The 20813-nt window shown below is 42.6% G+C and overlaps 1 protein-coding gene across 1 annotated transcript in view; it reads right to left on the bottom strand.

Annotated features, from left to right (window-relative positions):
- The window catches only part of EVA1A (eva-1 homolog A, regulator of programmed cell death), a 206361-nt gene that overhangs the window by 136882 nt on the left and 48666 nt on the right, over positions 1-20813 (bottom strand). Inside the window, exons 3-4 of the mRNA XM_040060666.1 lie at positions 10974-11188; positions 821-944 (exon numbers count right to left, since the gene is read on the bottom strand). Coding sequence (XP_039916600.1) covers positions 821-944; positions 10974-11188 — 339 coding nt within the window. The remainder of the gene's footprint in view (positions 1-820; positions 945-10973; positions 11189-20813) is intronic.

Raw genomic sequence — 20813 nt, 5'->3', positions numbered from 1 at the left:
CCCTCAAGTGCTCCTCATCAGACTTGAGCTCAAATAGAAACGGGTCCTGTTCTCCAGCTGACATCAGTAGGCACAGTTTGTCCACATCAAACATGATCCGTCTCCAAGATAATGTATCTGCTTCCAAAGCCCTGATGGAGAGTGGTGTCTAGGCTGTGCTAACTCCCCTGCTGGGGCCAGGAATCGGCCAAGAGGGTGTTGGTCATCCTGAGCCAAACTGCACCTGGCTCACTCCTCTGCAGGGTGCATTACTGCTCCCCCACTATCCAGCCCCATTGAATTTAAACACAGCTGAGAAGATCATGCAAAACGCAGGTTAACATTTCCCAGGCTGATCTGGGAGCAATTAAAAGCTGGCTTGTGGCACGGCATGGGTAGGTGAGGTTCTGTCACACCACCATCACCAGGGCCTGCCTGAGGCACCCAGCTCTGAAGGAAAACTTTGCCCAGGCCAGGCTCTCCCGCTGCCCCGGAGGGGCCGGCAGAGAGGGGACAAGGGCCTCTACCCCACCGGGACAGGAGGGCGGCTGCAGGTGGGATCAGAAGGAGCCCACCCAGCACTGACAGCATGAGCTAACACTGGCTCCTGCAGAAACACTGAACACTGGCTGCTGGCAGGCAGGAAGGAGACGGAGCGGGAACATCCCAGCAAGGCAGCAAGTGAGGGGGAAAAGGGAAATGCTCCACACTGGGAGTTACCTTACACTGAAAATAGAGGTGGAAGGAAACAAGAAGTCCTAGAAGGCCTCTCTGGTGAGTATTAAGTTTGAATATGCTTTGGTCTCAACAGAACAAACAGATTTGATAGAGAAATACTTACTTGGCCTGCACTTGTACCACACGAGGAGGTACTTGCCGGTCCCGGGGCACGGATCCATCCCAAACAGCCGGCTGTTGACGAGGAACTGGCAGCTCCGCCTGTCCTGGCATTCATCCAGCATCTTCTGCAGCCAGGGATGTGCGCAAGAAACAGAGAAACAAAACCATGTCAGTGTCCTCACTAGAGGGAATGTCAGACAGAGTCAAACTGCAGGAAGGCGAGGTCATCCTTGCCTCCACAAGCAGCCCTGGCAGGAGGCAGGGGATGGTGCCCAACACAGCGGGTACCACAGCAGCCACGGACTCAGGGCTCCTTGCACTGTTTTAAGGAGCAGGTTTCATCCCCTTGTTTGGGTGCAAAAGGAAGGATTTGCACTGGGATGGTCACAGAGATTTTGAAACATTTGCATGTCATTTAATCGTAATATAAGATGGTGCAATCCCAGGAAAAGCAGCTTTGAGGACATGGATCCGCCTTGACAGTTAAAAGTAAAGACTTGAACTCCGCCACCACCAATCTGCTTTAGATTTCTCTGGAGATACACAATTTCAAGACAGCTCTTGGTCTCAGTTATATAAAAGCTGGTATAAATATATGTATAAATTGCTGGTATTCCAATAATTAGTAGTACTGTTGGGAACACTGTTACACAGCCAACTTAGTCGGTTTTTAATAGGGTTCATTCCTCTTCCTCCATGATTATTACATTCTTTTAGCTAAATTCAGGAAGGGGGTGTGAGTCAGGGGGTTCTCTCGCTATTAATATTTTGGGTCCTACCTCCTTTTCTGCATCTCCTCTAGCCCTTGCTCCCCACTCCCCCATTCATAACACTCACAAAAACTCCATCTCAGAATCCGCAGGGGCAAGACATTCTGTCTCCTGCTAGAAAATAGCTTCATTAAGGAAGATTAATGATTTCTTTTAACCCTGTGATCCTCTAAAGCAGTGGTGGGGGGGGGAGAATATTATTGAGTGGGGCAGTAATTAAGTTTTAAATTCATCTGGATGGCTAGGGTGGTATTTATGTACTCCTTTAGAGCCCCTAAAGCACTAAAATTACCATAATGTTTGCCTGACACACATGAACCTGTCAGAGCATTTTGAGACCACAGAGCGAGGTAATCCACCAGCCTCGTTAAGTCCCTGTGATACAGAGCTGTGAATTCCAGCCGCAAAACAATTAATTTTCACTTGCAAGGAAGCACTGGAAAATCCCCTAGACTCCCCTGGTCTCTTTTGTCTTCTCTCTGTTCACTTTTCTTACACCCACCTTGATATTTGGGCTTTCCCACAATCTTCTCCCTGTGCCGTTAACATAAAGGCTGTTCCTACTCTACCATGTGCCACCCAAACCAATTTTCTCTCTGCTTCAGTGAATACTTTCTATTTTTGAGTTCTCCCTGAATGTAATATGTAGAATCTTTAGCATTATAGCTCTGAATGTCACGCTCTGAACAACAGCTGTTCCAGTTTCAAGTGCAATTTGAAGCTGCCTCATTTGCGGTTGCTCATAACTTCCTAAAGCTTTCACCTTTTGGGCTGACACATGCAAGAATTCGTGCCTGCCTCAAGTCTGACCTTTATTTTAAAGTTCAAACCAAAACAATCCAGGCCTTTTCTAGCAGGCAGAAAACATATGCTGTTGTTTTCCATTTATAAAGGTAATAAAATGCAGGCATCTCCTTTAAAAATACAGGATTTAGGCTGGAAAGGCTGAGAGGTGAACACTGAGGGAGGTGCCTGGGAGCATTAGCCCCAGCTTGACCGTCACGTTAAAATGCGTAGAAACAGCATATTCTTTCCTCTAGGCTCAAAGGGTTGGCTGCTCACTCAGCATGTGAAATTTAATTTAATGCAAAATCCAGTGAGTTGCAAAAGAATTTAAGTGAGGATCCAGCACAACTATCTCTTTTCATGTCAAAAAGCAAAAAACAACTGAAACAATTCTGGAGGGCAACACATATGGAGAGAAATTCTCTCCAAATCATTGTGCACCTGAAAGGATTTTCTGGCACTGGACAACCATGCTTATACACAACTAGAACTAAGAATACTGAACAAAAGAAAAGAAGCAGAACTCCAAATGTTTTTTTTTTCCCTCTAAGGAAGCTTTCTCCCCTCAAAGTATCTTTGGGTTTTTGATCTACAAACCTGTTCACAGCAGAGGGATGGACATTTCAAGAGCCTTCAGCATTGTGTTACAGGTGCTATAAAAACCAGTTGGAAAACCTCCCTGGGTTTCAGCAGAGACTGAGTTATGCCAACAAGAAAACAACTTTGAAAACCTCAGATGAGATACCTCAGCAACACTTGTTCATCTGCTCTTGGGCTCAGCATCAGGAGCGAAGACAACAATTCACTGACCTCAGAGAACCACGGACACACACAGCCTCCAGGCAGTGACACTTTGTCTTGGCTCTGCTCCAACTTTTGGCAGCTCCTGCTTATTCCTTGTATTCCACATAAGTTAAACCTCCTGAGTTTACTTCCTGTAGTATGCAAAGGGTGGAACAGGGCAGCAAAAAACAAAGCCTTAGGGAGAAATCTGTAACTAAATTAAGGGGCAAAAGTTATCCCTGACATTGTGAGAACACAGAAAAAGTGAAGTGTTTTTGGGGCTCAATATGCCATTTACTAATTTGTTATAGTGTTCAGCTACAGTTCCAATTTAATTTGACAATAGCCATGGCTCTGAGAAGTTTCATGGGAGGAAATAAATTGATATTTCCTTTTCATTAACTTAACTCTATTTTACCTCCCCCAAAGGGCAACATTTTTCCTGAAAATATAAAAAAAAAATTAAGATTTCTGATTTCCTGTACACTGTTTGAGTAATGTCTTATGCATAATGAAATATATCTATAAAGAGTAAAATAAAAAGAAAAATGTTCAATCCTCAGTAAAATACATTGGGAAAAAAGGAAAGAAAATTACCTGTAGTTCATGGTGCATTTTCTTGATTAAAAATAAAAAATAAGAAGTTACACCAGACTTAATATTAATTAAAAATTTGCACATATAATTTTTACTTATCCTAGCATGCACAGAAATTTTCTTTCCCATTGCTTTCATCAGCATGTGCTATGTACCAGCATCTTCTTAAACACTGTGCAGAGCCTGTGTGACCAGATGATCCCCCAAGGGTTCAGTTCCCTGCAGGTCCAGGGGTTCTGGTGTTTACCTGAAGCCAAGATCTTGGCTTTCTGGCCTTACTCTCAAAAATCGTACATAGAGGCAGTATCAGAGCTCTGTCAGATGTCAGATGTTTTTTCTGAAGTATTTGCAGATAATCAGCTATATTGACACCAGGAAAGCTGCGAGTTCACTTGGTATGGGAATGTCCTGAGATCATATGGGTTTTGCTCAATGGATGGAAAAATGTAGGCAATTCTTTCTATGTTTTCCTTGTTGTTCTGATTGTAACAGTCAGCTGAGAAAGTAGGGAAACACAACCACAAAACCAACCAGAAAGAGGCCTACAGACAACCTAGACCTGCACAGGAATAGCAATTGGACCACAGAACCATCCCTAACTGGCATGTACAATCAGCTCCTATGTCTCCATGTCTGGTAGATCCCTGTCTAAAGCCAAATAAAGTCACTTCAGTTTGGATTATATTATAAAAATCACTCCAACTGAGGAAGGTGGAGGAGGAATTCAGGAATTCCTGTCTGGCATGAAAGGGGAGGGAAGACACATTAATTGCACTGCGCCATTTTATAATTGCATTACAGTGGTAAATCAGGCCTGAGGGCTGACAGCCAGTGCTCATGAGGGAAGTTGAGGCTGTTTAAACCCATTCCATTCCCTGGTTCATGACTGAACTAAGAAACTGCAAGATTTAGAGGAGATAAGAGAGCAAGAAAAGTGAATTCAAGTAAAACAAACACTAATCTAACCCCTGTGATTTATTCCCTGGATTAATCTCCCTGTGGTTACCAGGGTATAAAAGCAAGGGCAACCTCAAGCTCAAAATCATATCTTTCTAGTGGCCCCTGCAGATGAAACACATTTCTCGTGCTCATTTTGTTGTGCTCATTAGCTAAGTAATTGCCTGTGCTCATTAGATAACAGCTTTTAAATGAAGAGCTGGATGCTACTCTGCAAGGAGGCCATCCCCAGCCATTCCCAAGGGTGCACTCATTTTTAGCCTGTCTCTTCAAATCACTCTTCAAGAAGTGCTTCCCCTGCATGCTTAAAATAAATCACGACTGAGCTTAACACCCAAGGCAATTAAACTTATCTCAGTTCTTGGTCCCTCAGAGCAGTTCATAGATTCAACATGCTTAGGGTGAAACTTTGGACCCCTAGAATCCAGGGGTGAAACTCAAAGGGAATGAGGACTTTGCCATGGGGCTGCTCCTTGTACAGCCTCCATCTTCAAAGGGCCATAAGGATGACTGTGGGGCATGTCAGTCATGCATGAAATTACACAGAGGAGCCCCACTAAATAATTGCCCAAATTGTGTGCTGCTGGGGAGAGTAACTCACAGAGCAAACGGCATGAATGTATCAGAGCCATGTGAGTCTAATGAAGATGGACAGAGATTTGTACTAAGAACTTTAAGCAGGAAGATACCATTAATTTTAAGCATTTTTAGGTCAAATTCAGTCCAGGCATGGCCATTATGGTGGAGTTACACCAACACTTACATGCAACACTGAAGGTGCACCTTCAGAGTTTTTGCAATGGAGAGAAATAAATACAACAAACAAGGGAGCAGGAACTCTCCCTACAGCACAGTACATTCATAACTGCTTCATGTCGCATTTCATTTGAAATTTGATACTCTTTTATGTACCTTTGAACACTCATAATACTTTAAAACATGATATAAACTTAGTGCTTTCAAGTTGAAAACTTATTCACAGGTCCTGTTTCTGAACACTGAACATTCATCTCTATTCATTCATGCAAATTAATGAAGCCCATGGAGCAACAGGGAAACACAAAGTACATGAGGAAGTGAAATCCATGCTGATGAGGTACAGGTGACCTGCCTATGGCTTCATCAAGCCACCTTTCCAGCCAGCTCCACTAGAAACTAGTTCAGCTTTGCCCAAATTACAGCATTCCGCGTGTGCATCCCTTGAAGAAGAGATCAAAGGCCCTGAATCCTGATCTACAGCAGATTTTAGTGCTCTTCTACCTCTTATCACTCTCCTATGGACCTTGCACTGCTCTCAGCAGAGTCAGCAGGAGGGAGCTATACCCATGTATTCAGTGATTCACATAAACATACTAGTCTGTGAAATAAAGAACTGAAAACTGGGCATGCATTCCCTGTCACCAGCTCTGCTATGGGAGTAGTAAATGCCAGCAGGACAGCAGGGCAGACAGCAGTGGGCTGGGATGTTAAAACACCAGCAGGGTTCACTGGTGCTCCTGTGGCAGGGCCTTGAAAGGGCCCAGAAACAGCAATTCACAAAGAGCAGCAACATGTTCACCAAATAGAAGGGCCTGATAAAAGCTGCATTGCAAATATCACCTAATTAACATTACCTGCAATTTCTAACAGTAGGAAACTTAATCTCTATGCAGGGTCAGCTTCAAAGGGAGAGGAAGTCTAAGCTGAAGAAACACAAAAGGATGCATAACCAAAAGTTGTGGGGTTAAAGAAAGGGAAAGCTTAAAACACAAAGTGGAAAAAAATCCCTGGGAGCAAACCATTACACTGTCAAGTAGAGTCTTAGTGGCAATGATGGAAGCCCCATGACTTGGAAAGTTTAAATTTAGAGTAAACAAAGCATTAGGAAGCTTACACCCAGGGAGCAGTCCTGCCTCAGCAGGGAGACAGGCTGCACTGGCCACCTCTGCCTCCAGTGCCTCCTCCTGCAGGACAGAATCACTCTGCTCTGATGAGCTATTTCAGTCAAGCCAAAGATTTCATAGACACAGCAATTTAGAGATTGTCTGTGACCTCTGCATCCAACAGTTCTACTTGCAAATAATTAGCTGGGGGAGCCACTTGCCAGAGAGTTACATTTCAGCTTAGGCAAGATTCATGAATGAAGCAGCACTGATTCTGTGATTAACAGCAACTTTGGCAGTGCAGTAGCCTCTTCTGGACCCTGAGCTCACTGCTCACCATCCTCTGCAAAGTAATTAATATGGTCTAAAACAGAGTTGCCCACATGGCTCTTTAGTTCACTGACATTTTTTGAGACTGAAACCTTCCTTGTTCAAACTTCCTAGAAACTGTGGCAATCTGATATGCAATATGAGTTCTCCTCCCAGTGGTGACCATTATTCTTCCTTCCTACCAATTTCTTCCTTCTTTCCCCCTGACCAACATCATCTTGTAGATGTTCAGAGTCATGGGAAAGGGCCCTTTCTCATTCCTGTTGAGGCCACTTAGAGCCGTGACCTCGATGGGACCAGGCAATATCTGGTGACTGGACATGTCAGGAGCCATTGTCCTTGGCTTGCCAAGAAAGCTGGAGCGGTTGGAAATGTTTCTTTCTGCTTGGTATTTTACTTTTAATCCAGAGTAATGGGAAAACAAAATCCACTTTGGAAACAGCAACACCAGCCTTCTCTTTTTGTGACCAACATCTGGCCTGTGCTTTGAGAGCCATTTCTGGAAAGTTTATCTCATCTTTCCATCAGCAAAAAGGTCACCTCCCTTTTGCTTCTTTATTTTTTGGTTTCACAGAAACCTTCCCAGGGGGCTGAACATTAAAAAAAGAGGAGGAAGGGTTCAGGGAATCCTGTGGTCAGCATGCAAGAAATCTTGCAAACCCTCTTGTAGGGCTGCTGGAGGGGAGATGGTGGCAGCAGACATGTCCTGTCTCTCGCCCAAAGGACAAAAGGAAATACCACATCAGCAGCACTAGTGATTCTTGTCACCAAGGGCTGGTTGTCCTGGAGAGTGTTGAAAGAGATCCAGGGCACAGGCCATGCCCACAGGCCCTCCCCAGATCAGCTAATCTTTCTAAGGGGAGTCAGGATTCAGCTCCAGAGCACCAACTCAGCACAGCTCCTCTTGGGGAAACAAGTTACATGGTGAAATATCGCCCTTGAAAGAGCATCTGTCTGCTGATTTCAGTACCTGTGCATATGAAGAGAGAAGTTAGTCCTCAAAGTCTTTGATAAATTTCAGGGGCCAGAAGCACAAAAAATTAAGCGGCTCTACAGGGTTTTCTGTTTTCCTTACAAATAAGCTGTGGTTTATTTTCTGCCAATTATCAAAATGAGAAAATTGCAGGTAATCAGTGGTAAAGTGTAATATAGTTTTCTGTTAATAAGAAATAATTTTAGCCAACCATTACACATTCTTCTATACAGTCCTAGAGTGCTTCACTTCTGAAAACAAGAGGTATCAGAAATACTGTTCCAGAATTCATCCTTCCAGTACAAAAGAGGCTTAACAAGAGGCTTACGAGAAGGGTGTGCAGTCATACAACAAGGGGGAAAGGCCTTGAGGTGAAGAAGGCTAAGTTTAGATTAGATATTAGGAGGAAATTCTTTACTCAGAGCATGGTGAGGCACTGGAACAGACTGGCCAGTTCTGGCTGTCCCATCCCTGGAAGTGTTCAAGGCCAGATTGGATGGGGCTTTGGACAACCTGATCTAGTGGAAGGTGTCCCTGCCCATGGCAGGGGGTTGGAACAAGGTAATCTTTGAGGTCCCTTCCAACCCAGACCATTCTATGAATGTGTGATGATTCTATGAATATCCAAATTCTTTGTGCATTTGGAAAGCTCCCACTGAATCTGACATTACAGTGTTAGAATAAGAAAAATACCTAGTCTGGGGTCACTGGGTCACTGCCTTAACATCGCATGCATTCTGTCCCAGGTGGTCTGTATTTAATTTCAAACAAAAACAAGTGACTAAAGCAAGGAATCCTGGCAGCCAATCACATAAAGCTGAATTAGTAGTGGTTGTCTCAGTGTAATCAACTTTTTCTTTTCCCTTTTTAACATAGAAACAATGTCTAAACTGGACATTTACAGTGGAGAGAGATCCTAAATAGGAGTTTACACTCACAGCTAGTGTTTGCAGGGAACAGAGTTAATAAATGCCCTTCACACTCCCTCCAGGCCACTCTCCAGAGAAGCATCAAATTTATACAGTCATGGGTTTGATTAGACACAGTGATTTTATATACTTCATTTTGAAGGGTTTGGTTTGGCTGACTTTTTCAATTACTGACAACCAGAATACACACACAATTGATCCTGCCTGTAGCAGTCATATATCTGAGTTGCAAAACCACAAAAATACAAGCAATTTCCTTGTCTACAGCTTTCCAATTTTCCTACATACATGCATTTCCTACCAGTGAGCTGCAGGCAGCTTGCCATTCAGCTTGTGGAGTTCCTGGCTTACCCCTCAGGCAGGCCTCACCCCCTCCAGAACTGAGAGAGAAGATGAGATTCATCTCTGGCATTCAGACTCATCCTACACTGGGCAACCACAATGTATGGAGGGATCAAAGCTGCATCTGAGGGCACCAAAGAGGCTGTGAGTCTCCTCCGAAATGACTCAGGATCTTGCCAAAGGTGTCCCAAGAAAGAGAGAGAATGTCAGCTACCTTCCCAGCCCAACTGCAACCCCAAAAATGGGTTAATTGTAGTGTTTTGGTCTCAGTCATGTAACAAATGTACTGCACAAGAGATCTCCTTCAGGACTACCTACAGGGAACACAATTCTTGCTCTGATAAACATGGATTGGGAAATACAAGCTATATAAGTATTGAAGGCAAAGCTAATGGGGAACAGGTCTGAGTACATAAAAAGCTAAGAGAGGCAGGTAAGCATTTCTTTTCAATCCCTCCTACACATAAAACCATGAAATGGAAAGCCTAGGGTAATATCTTCCCTCTTCTCAAGTTCTTCCAGATGCCTTAAGTGGGCCACTCATCCACAAGGGTTGAGGCAATGCTCATAGCTATCAATCACCTTGGTAAATGAAGTGTTGCAAGTAAATTTTTCAGTAAATCAATAAAAGAAGGGAAGGCTTGCCTCTGCCAAAGCTTTCTCTCCATGTTCTCCACCCTAAAGAACACAACTGCCTTTAGTCTGTTTTATTATGGACTTTTGTTAACATATCTGGGAAGAGCTTTCACTGGTAAGGACCATGTCCTCCCATACTGCAGCTCAGTACCTTGCTGTGCCGTGGAAGCGCCATGAGAGCAACTTCAAATCTGTCGGCTTAAGGGTTACACTACAGCCAAACACCAACCTTGTGCAAATTCTTGAGAACTTACCACCAGCACCTGGAAGCCAAAGCACTCACACTGACTTTTTAAAAAATGCTGTAAATGTCTCTTAAAAAACCTGGATGCAAGAGCGAGAAGTGACGTGGAAAACGCTGGCCTTTAGCCAAATTATAAAAGAAATTACTCACTAACCTTGCAGGTTCATTAATCTAGTCTGCTATAAATTTTTATTATTGATTCTAAGCCATAAACACACTGGATGACTGAGAGCTTTGCCCAAAAGTTTTCACGATCCCAAATCCAGCACTTGGAAAAAATTGTGCTTGCTTCAACACCCAGGAGTAGACCCTATTCATCTCAACAACATCAGCCAACTCATGTTTCCAATTTTAGTTGTTCCTACTGGCACCTTTCAAATAATCCTTTGTTTTCCTGACGTCACATGTGCTCTTGGGACGATACACAGAGACAACTTTCCCAACACAAATGGTCAGAGTGGATTAACTACTGCAGGATGTTACAAGTTTAAGTGATGTATGACTACTTACAGTGACCTAAGAGCCAAATGAGCCACAAGAGGTAAAGCCAAGGATTCTCTCTGGGTTTCAAGTTGCCAAAGTAAAAGTCTCTTGAAATAGGATCTAAAGCAAAAAGGATGCTACAGCAATCTCTGAATGTGTTGAAAAAAACTAATAATTGGGAAAGAAAACTATAAAAATAACGCTCTTCAAACCCAGTGAAACATAATGCAGCCCTGAAGTGTAATTCTCCATCAACCACATTCCTGAACTGTTACTGACTAGGGTTGCAAGAAGACGAAGAAATTCACCATCATCTAAACTACAAGGATGAATTATCCACTAAGCTGTGTGAGATGTCAGAGCTTCCAGCTTAAGACAGGTCTGTGCAGCACCAACACTGAGAGCTGCTGCCTGGCTAAGGAAAGGTGAAGTTCAAGATTAAGAAATGCATTTTAACAATACCTGAAGAGAAGTGCCAACTGAACAGGCAACATCTTCTTTAATTAAAGTTGCATAGGAGTGGGGATAGCGAGAAGGACACAGCTGATGACTTGGTACAATTCGGCCATAAAAAGAAGACTGGATGCTGATGGTGGTTCTGTGGGGACATCTCAGGGACACATATTCTCCATCACAGGCATGGTCACTGTAATTCTTTAGTACCTGTGACATGTAACCTGCAAAAACCAGAACAAAAACCATCATCAGTGAAAAGTAGTTAACATTTAAGTGATTTACAGCAGTGCAGCCAACAAACACAAAATAACAGTCAATGGGGGATGCAGATTTTATTACTCATCTCACAAAGGTGCAAAGGAGAAACATGATGAGAGGAAAGTTAGGGACACTTGGTGATTTGACCTTAAGCCATGTTTCATATCCTTAGTCGAAGCAACATGTGGACGCTCTAAACTCTTAGTTGAATCATACAACTTATTTACATCATCATTTCTGTCAAGTTTAGAGGAAATGCAGCTGAGCCAGATTCATCATTTAGGCTCAGTCTAGATGCCACATGCAACTTCTGGCCCTACAATACGAGACAGATTTCAATAACCTGGAGTAAGTACAGAAAGCCACCAAAAAGTCTGGAAGCTGGAGCACTTTACCTGTAAGAAGTAGCTTCTTCAGCCTAGAGAAGAGATATCTTTGGGGGAAAATAACAGCAGCTTGCCAGTATCTACTATGAGGTAATGAAAGAGATGGAGCCAGGTTCTTCATGGTAGGAGAATGAGAAATAACAGGCACAATAAGAAACAAGAGCGTTTTAGACAGGATATATGGAGCAACTCCTTCAGAAAGCAGTCAAGCAGTGGAGCAGCTTTCCCAGAGAAGCTGTGCAGCCTACGTGGTTGGAAGTTTTCAAGACATTACTGGATAAAGCCCCAAACCACCTGGTCTCACATTCTAGAGCAGTAGGTTAGACTAGGGAACCCTTCCAACCTCACTTTTCCTCTAAACCAATGATCATGGGCAAAAAGCCCCAAATGCAGGGTCACTAAGGGGAAAGTTGGGATACAATTGGTTGTATGAGGTCTTATTCCATCCTGGCACACCAGGCACGTCTTTGATCTCCTTTCACATTATACCATTTTAATTCTTCTGGCTGCACCTTCTGTTCTAGGCCTTTGACACTTCCTCATTGCTTTGTCTCTAATTCTGCACAGTCACAATCTTTTTAGATGGAAAACAGTGCACAGAGCCAAATCTCTCTTTGCTTCTTAGAGGATTATGTTATCCACTATAATGAAGTTGTTGACAAGAATAAAGGAGGGGGACAAAGTCTCATTAAAATTACACTGAGTCCAAAGGGCTGATTACAGTCAGGTTGCCATGGGAACTCCCAAACAATCCTGATTTTGCCACACTCAGGAAAGCCTCCCTGTTGCTGATACAGAGACATCCATACATCGAACACTACAGCATGTCCCACATCAGTGTCAGCCATGGTTCCATTCAACCCCACAGATCTCCTCTCTGCAATGGGTTTGAGCATTCCCTTCCCACTACTGCCACCAACACAAGCCTACAAGCAGCCACCCCACAATGCCTCTCCCTATCTTGCTCCTCCTCTGTGGAGGAAGACAGAGAGAGGACATGGTGGGCAGGCTGCTGCTATACTCTTAAGAGACAGAATAGAGAAAAAAGACAAAGAAACTAAAAGAAACAATCTCTGGGCAAATTCCTGAAAGGGAACATAACACTTGTTTTTCAAAAATAATGACTATTCTCTTGGTGACCCATAATCTCAGACTGACTTAAGTTGCTACCTTTGCAAGTCATCTAGTCCAGCCTTCTGTTCAAAGCAGGGCCAGTTTAGACCAGCTTTCCCAGTTCTGAGCATCCCCAAGGGTGGAGCCTCCACAACCTCTCTGAGTGCCCTGTGCCAAAGCTGAACAACTGTCACAGTGAAACCTTTCAGAGAGAAGACTGGTTCCATTTTGTCTATACATTTAGGTACTTTAAAACTTTAATAAGATCCCAATTCCCTAATTTTTTACTTCTAGATGACCCATATCCAGACCTTTTACTGGGAATAGATCTTCTTCCATGCCAACACAAAAATCTAGCTCAAGAGTGCTGTGAAAGACCACCATTCTCAACAAATATCAAGATGTCTAAGACAACTACAATTACACTTCTTAGAGAAAACCAACACACAGTAATTTAGCTTCATCATTCAAGCTGCCACTGTGGGGGCTGGATTCTTTGATTTCTCTAAATTTTAGCCTGCAGTTCTAACTTAATAGTTCTGTTGCTGCAGTGCCTCGAGGTGTGTGCCAAATAAATATTTACTCAAATCAGCGTATTAATTTCCAAGTCCCCAGGGCAGCATTTGCTCATAAGAAAAATCTGAGACACAGCCCCAGTTATCAGAGTGAGTGACTGCATCAGATCAGGAAAAAGCACGATTTAATTTTTGTGCCTTTCACTTCTTCAAGGAAGCACTCTGGAACAAAATTAACTACTGGGGTGGACTTTCTTTCCCAGTCAGTAGAATACATGCCCTGGGGGTGGTGCACACCTAGTCCTGGAATTAGTTCAGCTCTCTCCCACAAAAGTAAGCCAACTATGCAGGACAGCCATCAGTGCAAGCAAACCACAAACAGAATCAGAATACAACAAAAAATATTGAAATACACTTTCCACGCTGCTACTCCAGTGCATTAGGACTTTTCCCCGAGGCCACCCTATTAAGGAGACAGAGAAATACCACCAAAGTGCAGTCAAGACTCTACTTTCTCTTCTGAATGTTCAACTACTCTGTCAGAACAGCCTCCTACGGCATGCCTTTCATATTGCCAATTCAGGATCAGGGAAGTTCAGCCCCTGCAATTAGTGCAGATCTCTTGTTGAAACAGCTCCTTCCTCTCATCTTCCATCAGCAATCTCAAAATAACTTGAGTTCACTCAAGCTCAAGATATTGAAGGGATTGAATGCTTTGATGGTGAGTGACTCATAATAAACAAAGCACAATGTCTGAAACATCTGGCACTGACCACTGCCAGAGAGAAGATACTGGTTTAGGCAGGGCATGGTCACGAGGAGATGATGTTCTTCAAAGTGCGAAAGGGAGTGCTGTAGAGAATTTTTGCCTTTTTTTCTTTCTTTCTTTCTTTCTTTCCTCTTTAAGTGCGTCAGATTTGTACTATTTCTTTGGTAGTTCTTTTGAAAGTGTTGGCATTTCATTACGCATTGATTCATGGTTCAGTAACCCAAAATCTGAATTATTTTCAGGACTCTTGTTGAATTTTTGGTAACAAGTCTCCAAGTAACCTTTTATACCCTTGAATGTGCTACCAGGGAGGTAATTACTCAAACTCTCTTTGCTGAATGAAATCCTTAAACATGAAGCCCATGGCAGGTATTTGAGGACTTTATTGGCACTTGTATACCAGGTTAAGACAATGTTAGAGCAGGTGGTAATTTGAGTGTTTCTTAAAAAACATGTATTTCATTAGAAAACATATTAAAAGCAACAACAAAAAAAACACTAAATTAAGCACATTAAACCTTTTTGAAATGCTTCATGTTTTGAAAACATGGGATAACAAAAACAATCTCAAAATTTGAGGTTAGCATTTCTCTTTTCTTAAGGGTTGTGTCCAGGATGTGAAATCTTTGATGGTGGGCTTTCATACTCACAAAGTAAATCAATGTATAGAACTCCAGAATTAAATATCTCCTTAATTCAAAAAACCAGTGTTACCACCAAAGCAGGGATTTACACTCAGGAGACAGAATAAAAAAACAAAAGAAATGCATCACAAAAATGATAGATCATTTTTCCCTCAAAGAAGTAGGAAATGTTCCCTTCAAACATCACTTGCAATTTATTTTTCCAAAGTGTGGGGTTTGCCTGCTTTCAGTCATCAGCAATTACCCTACACTACTCTCCAAACCCAGCGCTCTGTATGCTCTGTATGCTGACTGTAACCTTATCCCTCCCAGCAATGTCAGCTCCTAAGAATCATTTGAACCATTGCCTCTCCAGGAAACTGTTCATCAGTTTCCATCCAACAGTCAGTTCTAAATCCTAGCACATGTGGAGGAAAGAGAAGCACAACAGCTTCATACAGAATATCACTGTTTTACAGGAACTGTAAATCTAAACATCCTCCTTTATTACTCTCACGGAGTTACAGCCCTTTCTTTTTGAAACCAAAGTCGCTGATAGAGCAGTTCACAAAAGGACAGATGGCATAAGAGCTTCCACCCCATCCAGAAGTAAGAAAATACAACCTCCAGTACATAAAGGGGCTTTACAACAAGTCCAGATAGGGGCATTTCATGGGGACACAAAGTGATAGGACAAGACAGAATGGCTTTCACCTAGAAAAGTCTCCTCTCCTAGAAAGAAATTCTTTACTGTGAGGGTGCTGAGGCCCTGGCAGAGGCTGCCCAGAGAAGCTGCAGCTGCCCCATCCCTGGAAGTGTCCAAGGCCAGGTTGGACAGAGCTTGGAGCAACCTGGGATAGTGGAAGGTGCCCCTGCCCATGGCAGGAGATAGGAATGAGATGGTCTTTAAGGTCCCTTCCTACCCAAATTTTTCCATGATTCCGTGACTCTGAGTCTGTAGCTGTTCTATGATAACAATAGAGCACACGATCATTCATTCACCTATCCCATTTAACCATGGCTGTCTAAAACCAGCAAGTTCTCTTCTCCTGCCTCCACAAAAACCAGTTCTAGTTTTGCTGGGCAAGGCAGATAGCAATGCACCGGCTTGCCAATTCTCAGAACATATATTGCATCTTTCACCAGGGAACATATCTGTAAAAATGTGCTGGAAGAATAGAGACAATAGCAATAGAACTAACTCTTTTACAGTTTGGATGTGATCCAAAACTTCTAATAAATTACAAGAAAATTCAAAGGATTCCAATGGTTAATGAACTACTACATATAATTAAAACCAGAGCTTCATAAACATCTGCATGAAGCTATATCCAAGCTATTGTGATGTATTCTTAAAATATCCCATTTTGAGCTCTTGTGGTTACAAATACAGGAGTACATACATATCATGGAGACAAACCAGCCTCATAAAACCAAAAGGACTTTATACTTAGAAATAAGCGATTTTTCAATATCTGAAACACATGGAGTCACTACAATTAACTGCTAGTGAATTAAGTATTGCCTTGTTGCTGGCTGACACAGATTCTTTTATTTGTAATCCCCTTATTTTCCAAATCCATATTGTTTTTCCAGTATCAGCCGCCGTTTTCTTCTAATTTCCTCAGCTTCCTTGCATGTTATGCAGACACTGAATGTGAAACAGAACTTTTTTTCCAGGAGATACCTTAAGCAGATACTTTTCTGGAGTTCAGGTGACCCCTAAACCACACTGGTTTTCAGGCAGGCTGTGGACTGGAGAATTTCAGCTTTTTCTTTACAGGCAGAGCACTGACACTCCTAACATGTCACAGAAACAGTGGTGAGCCAAAGGAGTCGAGTGACAGACACGAGGATGGGCCAACAGGGCTGAAAGGTGACCCCAGGCAAGGCTTGAAGCCAGAGCAGGGAACTCAATGAATGCATTTCATACCAGGCATTACTGATAATCCTGTGGTTGTAGCAGTAAAAGCAGCTCTCTCAAATCACAGAGCAGCCCAGTACAGACAAGTAGGGTTTGTTTTGCTTTGTTACTAATGCTAGAGATTAAAATGTGCTATTACAATCCTTCTACAGAGAGATTTGCTTTCAGTTCAGCTGTTCCCCAGGCCTTTCACCTTTCAGATACCATACAGCTCTGAACAAACCTGAACATCTTGTAAGCTCATTTACAAAAATATTTTTATTTTAAGTCAACAGTTCCCTGCCCACTATCTGATCTTCTGTACCTCAGCTACAGCTCCAAGCTGCATCCACTGTTAACTCAGAAAAATGGTTTTGAAAGAAGAGAGAATTTAGAACTGCAGCTGAGTGCCAGCATTTCAAGGCTAAAAAAGGTAAGGTTTTGTAAATGCTGATCAGTATTTCATAGGTCTCCTAGGTTTGTGTAGGGATGAGAAAGTACTGGAAGTTAGATTGGTGGAGGCTAGGGGTGACAGGAATAAGAACACTGTCATTTTCAATTCTGCAGGCTTGACTATCACACAGATACTATTGAGGATTATTGCTAATTATTCCCTGAAATTCCCTAACTCTAAACTCCTACAAAATTTAATAAAACACTTCAGCTTTCCCACAGACAGTTGTAATTACTCTGAAGAATTAAAAAAGCAACTCCAACTGCAGGTATTTTTGGTCTAGAAATTTAAAAAATGGGTCTAACAATTCAATACAAAAAATCTTTTTTTCTTTTTGAATATCATCTTACATGATTTTCTTTGATTGTCCCGTAAGTCCATAGTTTCTTGAGAGCTTACTTTTTTTCCTAAAAAAATTTATAAAAGCCTTTACAGCCATGGGGATTTTTTTTTTTCTGATATTCCACATTTTGAAAAGACAGATGGACAGAGTCTAAAAAATTGTCTTTCTTTTTTAATGCATGAATATTTCTTCTGGAAGGGTCTCCTGCAGGTCACCCAGCCCAAACTGCTGCTTGGAGTAGGCTCAATATCAAAGTGAAATCAAGGTGCTCAACACCTTGTTCAGCCCCAAGCAAGGGCAGCCAACAACAGGGATTCCCCAGCCTCTGGGGCATCTCTGCTAGGGCTTCTCCACCCTTGTCATTCAAATTTTTTTCAATTTTTTTATTTAAATAAGTGCTCATAACTTTCCCTGTCACAACTCAGGTTTCTTACTTCCTGCCTTATTAGTTTGCACCTCTGAGAGGAGCCCAGCTTTGGTTTATGTATAGCCATTTTCAGGAAGCAGAAGGAATCATCTGGACACTGCTTAGCTTTCTCTTCTCCACCATCCCTCCCATGCCATGTGCTTCAGGTTCAAACTATCCTCCTGGTCCTCCACTGGACTCCCTCCAGTTTGTCAGTGTTCCTCCTAGAATCGTGCACCTGTATCATGACAGGTGATTCAAGGTGTTGATCATCCACTTCTTTTGGGTTTCAGGAATTTCTAAATAAATTCTTGTTTACCTATCTGTATGGTTGCAGGCAGCAACGATTTTGCAAGAAATTTCACAGTACAGAGAATTTGGTTGGAAGGTGCTGCACCAGGACTTCACCAGCTTGCAACCCTCCCTCCAGCTGCTTATTCCTGCTGCCTTGTTTCAGGTCTAAGCCTCTTCCAGTGATTTGTGTGCATGTGATGTATGGAGGTGACAGCAAGCACAGTTGGAGCACAGGTCAGAGTGTCCATGGATGTGTCCTGCCAGCCACTGGAGCAGGAGATGGCGCGCTGGGCGTGTAGGTACATCTGTGACCACTGCTGACTATCAAGCTGGGCTGGCTGGCAAGTAGAATGAAAGCTCTGGGAGGCAGGTATGAAAGCAGCCACAGGACAAACGCTGCTGAGACCAGAGAGGCTTTGAGTTGTCTACAAGAGGTCCAGGACGGCTATGGGAAGACGAGGAGTCAACAAAGCCCTTCTGCGTGCTCCCATCTGTGTGAGGTGACTGGGATCACAGACCCGAGTGCCACATGGACACTCTGGGGCCAGTTTCCAGAGGATCCACATCGAATGTATGTGCTAACATACATGTATGTGCTAACTTACATGGTGGAACAAGTTAGTAGGAACACGTGTGTTCTGCCTGTGATCCGAGTGGCCTGACCCAGCCACTCTGTCAGGAACAGCTGCTCAGCACCACAGCTGCCTGCACCTGGGGACACAGGGCTGTTGTTTCCCTGCCTCTATCATTCTGCCAGATTTGGCAAATCCTAATCCTTCCCACTAAAAATTCCATGTGTGTGTGTATATATAAAAATATATATTTATACACAGACATATGTACACACATGTGTGCTAAAAAAACCAAGCAACTTTGCAGAATATTTTACCTAATTTAAGTTGCAGGAGAACCTGAACCCCACTACAACTGGGGAGTTCACTTTTTGCAGTACTAAATTTCTCAGAAGGTTTTGTTAGAATAGTGTCATAACTTCATACATATTAATATATTATATAAGTAATATGGTAGTGTTACAGCATTATAAATATTAATGTCTTGTTTTAATTGAAAAAAAGATAACTTACAGCAGTGTGCATTATACATCAAATACATAAAGTATATTGTACGTGGTGCAAACAGTTTTATAAAATACTTCTTATAGCAAAACCAGGTCATCTTGGGAGACCTTATGGGATTTGTTCAGTACTCAGAGAATGAGAGCTGTGATTTTGAGAGAGATTTAGACTATCCTTCCAACAGCCCCCAAAGGTCAACTCCATGCACTGTGACAAGCTGGGCACTATTTCATTCCAGAGATACAGCTGCAGTAAGGCTTAAGGTCATCACTTTACAGCTGAGGGAACTACACGAGTGATACTTCCTGAGCAGCTTCAACTGGCTCTTTCTCCTTGGCTCTCAACCAAGTCCTTTCCAAAACACAGTCAGCCCACACATAAATCACAGCACTGCTCACTCTGGCCTTGCCATTGCATTCTAAGTAGCAATAAAGAACTTACACCACCGCAGCCATGTAGATCTTCTAAATTAAGTTATAACAGATTTATTTTATTCAAAGGACAGTTTTATCTAGGTGGTTTATATACAAGAGATTTTTAACAGCAAAACTACAGTGATATAATTAGTCTGCCATAATTATACTCATATAATACTTCATGATACATGCATAACTACCAGTGCACCTTTCCCTCATATATAAAAATTTCACTGGTGTTCATTTGTACTTGCATTTTTACAATAAAGTCCTTTTGATCCCACCCCTTCAGGTGATAAATTCTTATGAAAAATTCAACCTTGAACATCGACATCATTATAAAATTAAAATGCAAATAGAAAGAGCCTAGCTAAGAGAAAAACAATCCCAAAGCTTCGTGTCTTCCTGCAGCCAGGTTTAAGAGCTCAAACAGGACCTGTCCCCACATTCAGCCTTTCCTAGAAGCATTGCTATGTCTTAGGGCAAGAGGCTGATAACTGTTCTGCACCTTCTGGTCCAGACAATAAAATCTCTGGAATCAAATTTGTGTCATTTGGCACCTCTGTCTCCACCAAATCCTTTCTTGGGCCCTCAGCTATATCAGAAGTCAATGCTGGCAAGCACAGTGCCCGACAGCAGCCCCCTGATGCACCCTCATGCCCAATGAATTCACCTTTTTTTTTTTAATCTCTAGTATTTAGAAAGCAGGGGATTTACCAGTTCACCACATACCAAAGCAAATTTGGTCCCAAATCTTCTGTGGAAAGAGGAAATATTTGGCATCTGTCATGAAAGCAGATTATGTTTATCTCTGGTAAGGTCTGTAACAGCTCCTTCATGTCCCCACACAACGTGACAGTGAGAGGCAGAGCAGCAACTTGGGAAGTTTGGGAATAGCCCAATTTGACCAAAACCCAGGCTTTCACCATTGCAAACACAGAGGGCAGGGTTTAACTTTGTACTAGAATATGCAGCCATTCTATGACTGTGAGCCTCAGCAGGACTACAGCAGATGTGCCTAAAATCAGCCTGGCCTTTGCCCACAGCTTTACTGCGAGTGACGGGGAAGTATCCTGCTACCACCCAGATGAAAAGAAAGTTTTTGCACAGCCTATCACATGGGGACAAAGAAAGTGGTTACTTGACCTGCAAGTGACAGACAAGACTTTATGCACGCAGACCAATTCTTCAAGCAAATCAAGAACTCAACCATGACAATCTGACAAGGGCCAAGAAACACCAAAACTGAATAAACAGGTTTCTGCCCATTCAGAAGAAATTATTCTGACC

This window comes from Hirundo rustica, chromosome 3 (assembly GCF_015227805.2).
Source record: "Hirundo rustica isolate bHirRus1 chromosome 3, bHirRus1.pri.v3, whole genome shotgun sequence".
In the NCBI taxonomy this organism is placed as follows: Eukaryota; Metazoa; Chordata; class Aves; order Passeriformes; family Hirundinidae; genus Hirundo; species Hirundo rustica.
The sequence above is the reverse complement of the archived record's forward strand: the minus strand, read 5'-3'. Positions and strand labels throughout refer to the sequence as shown.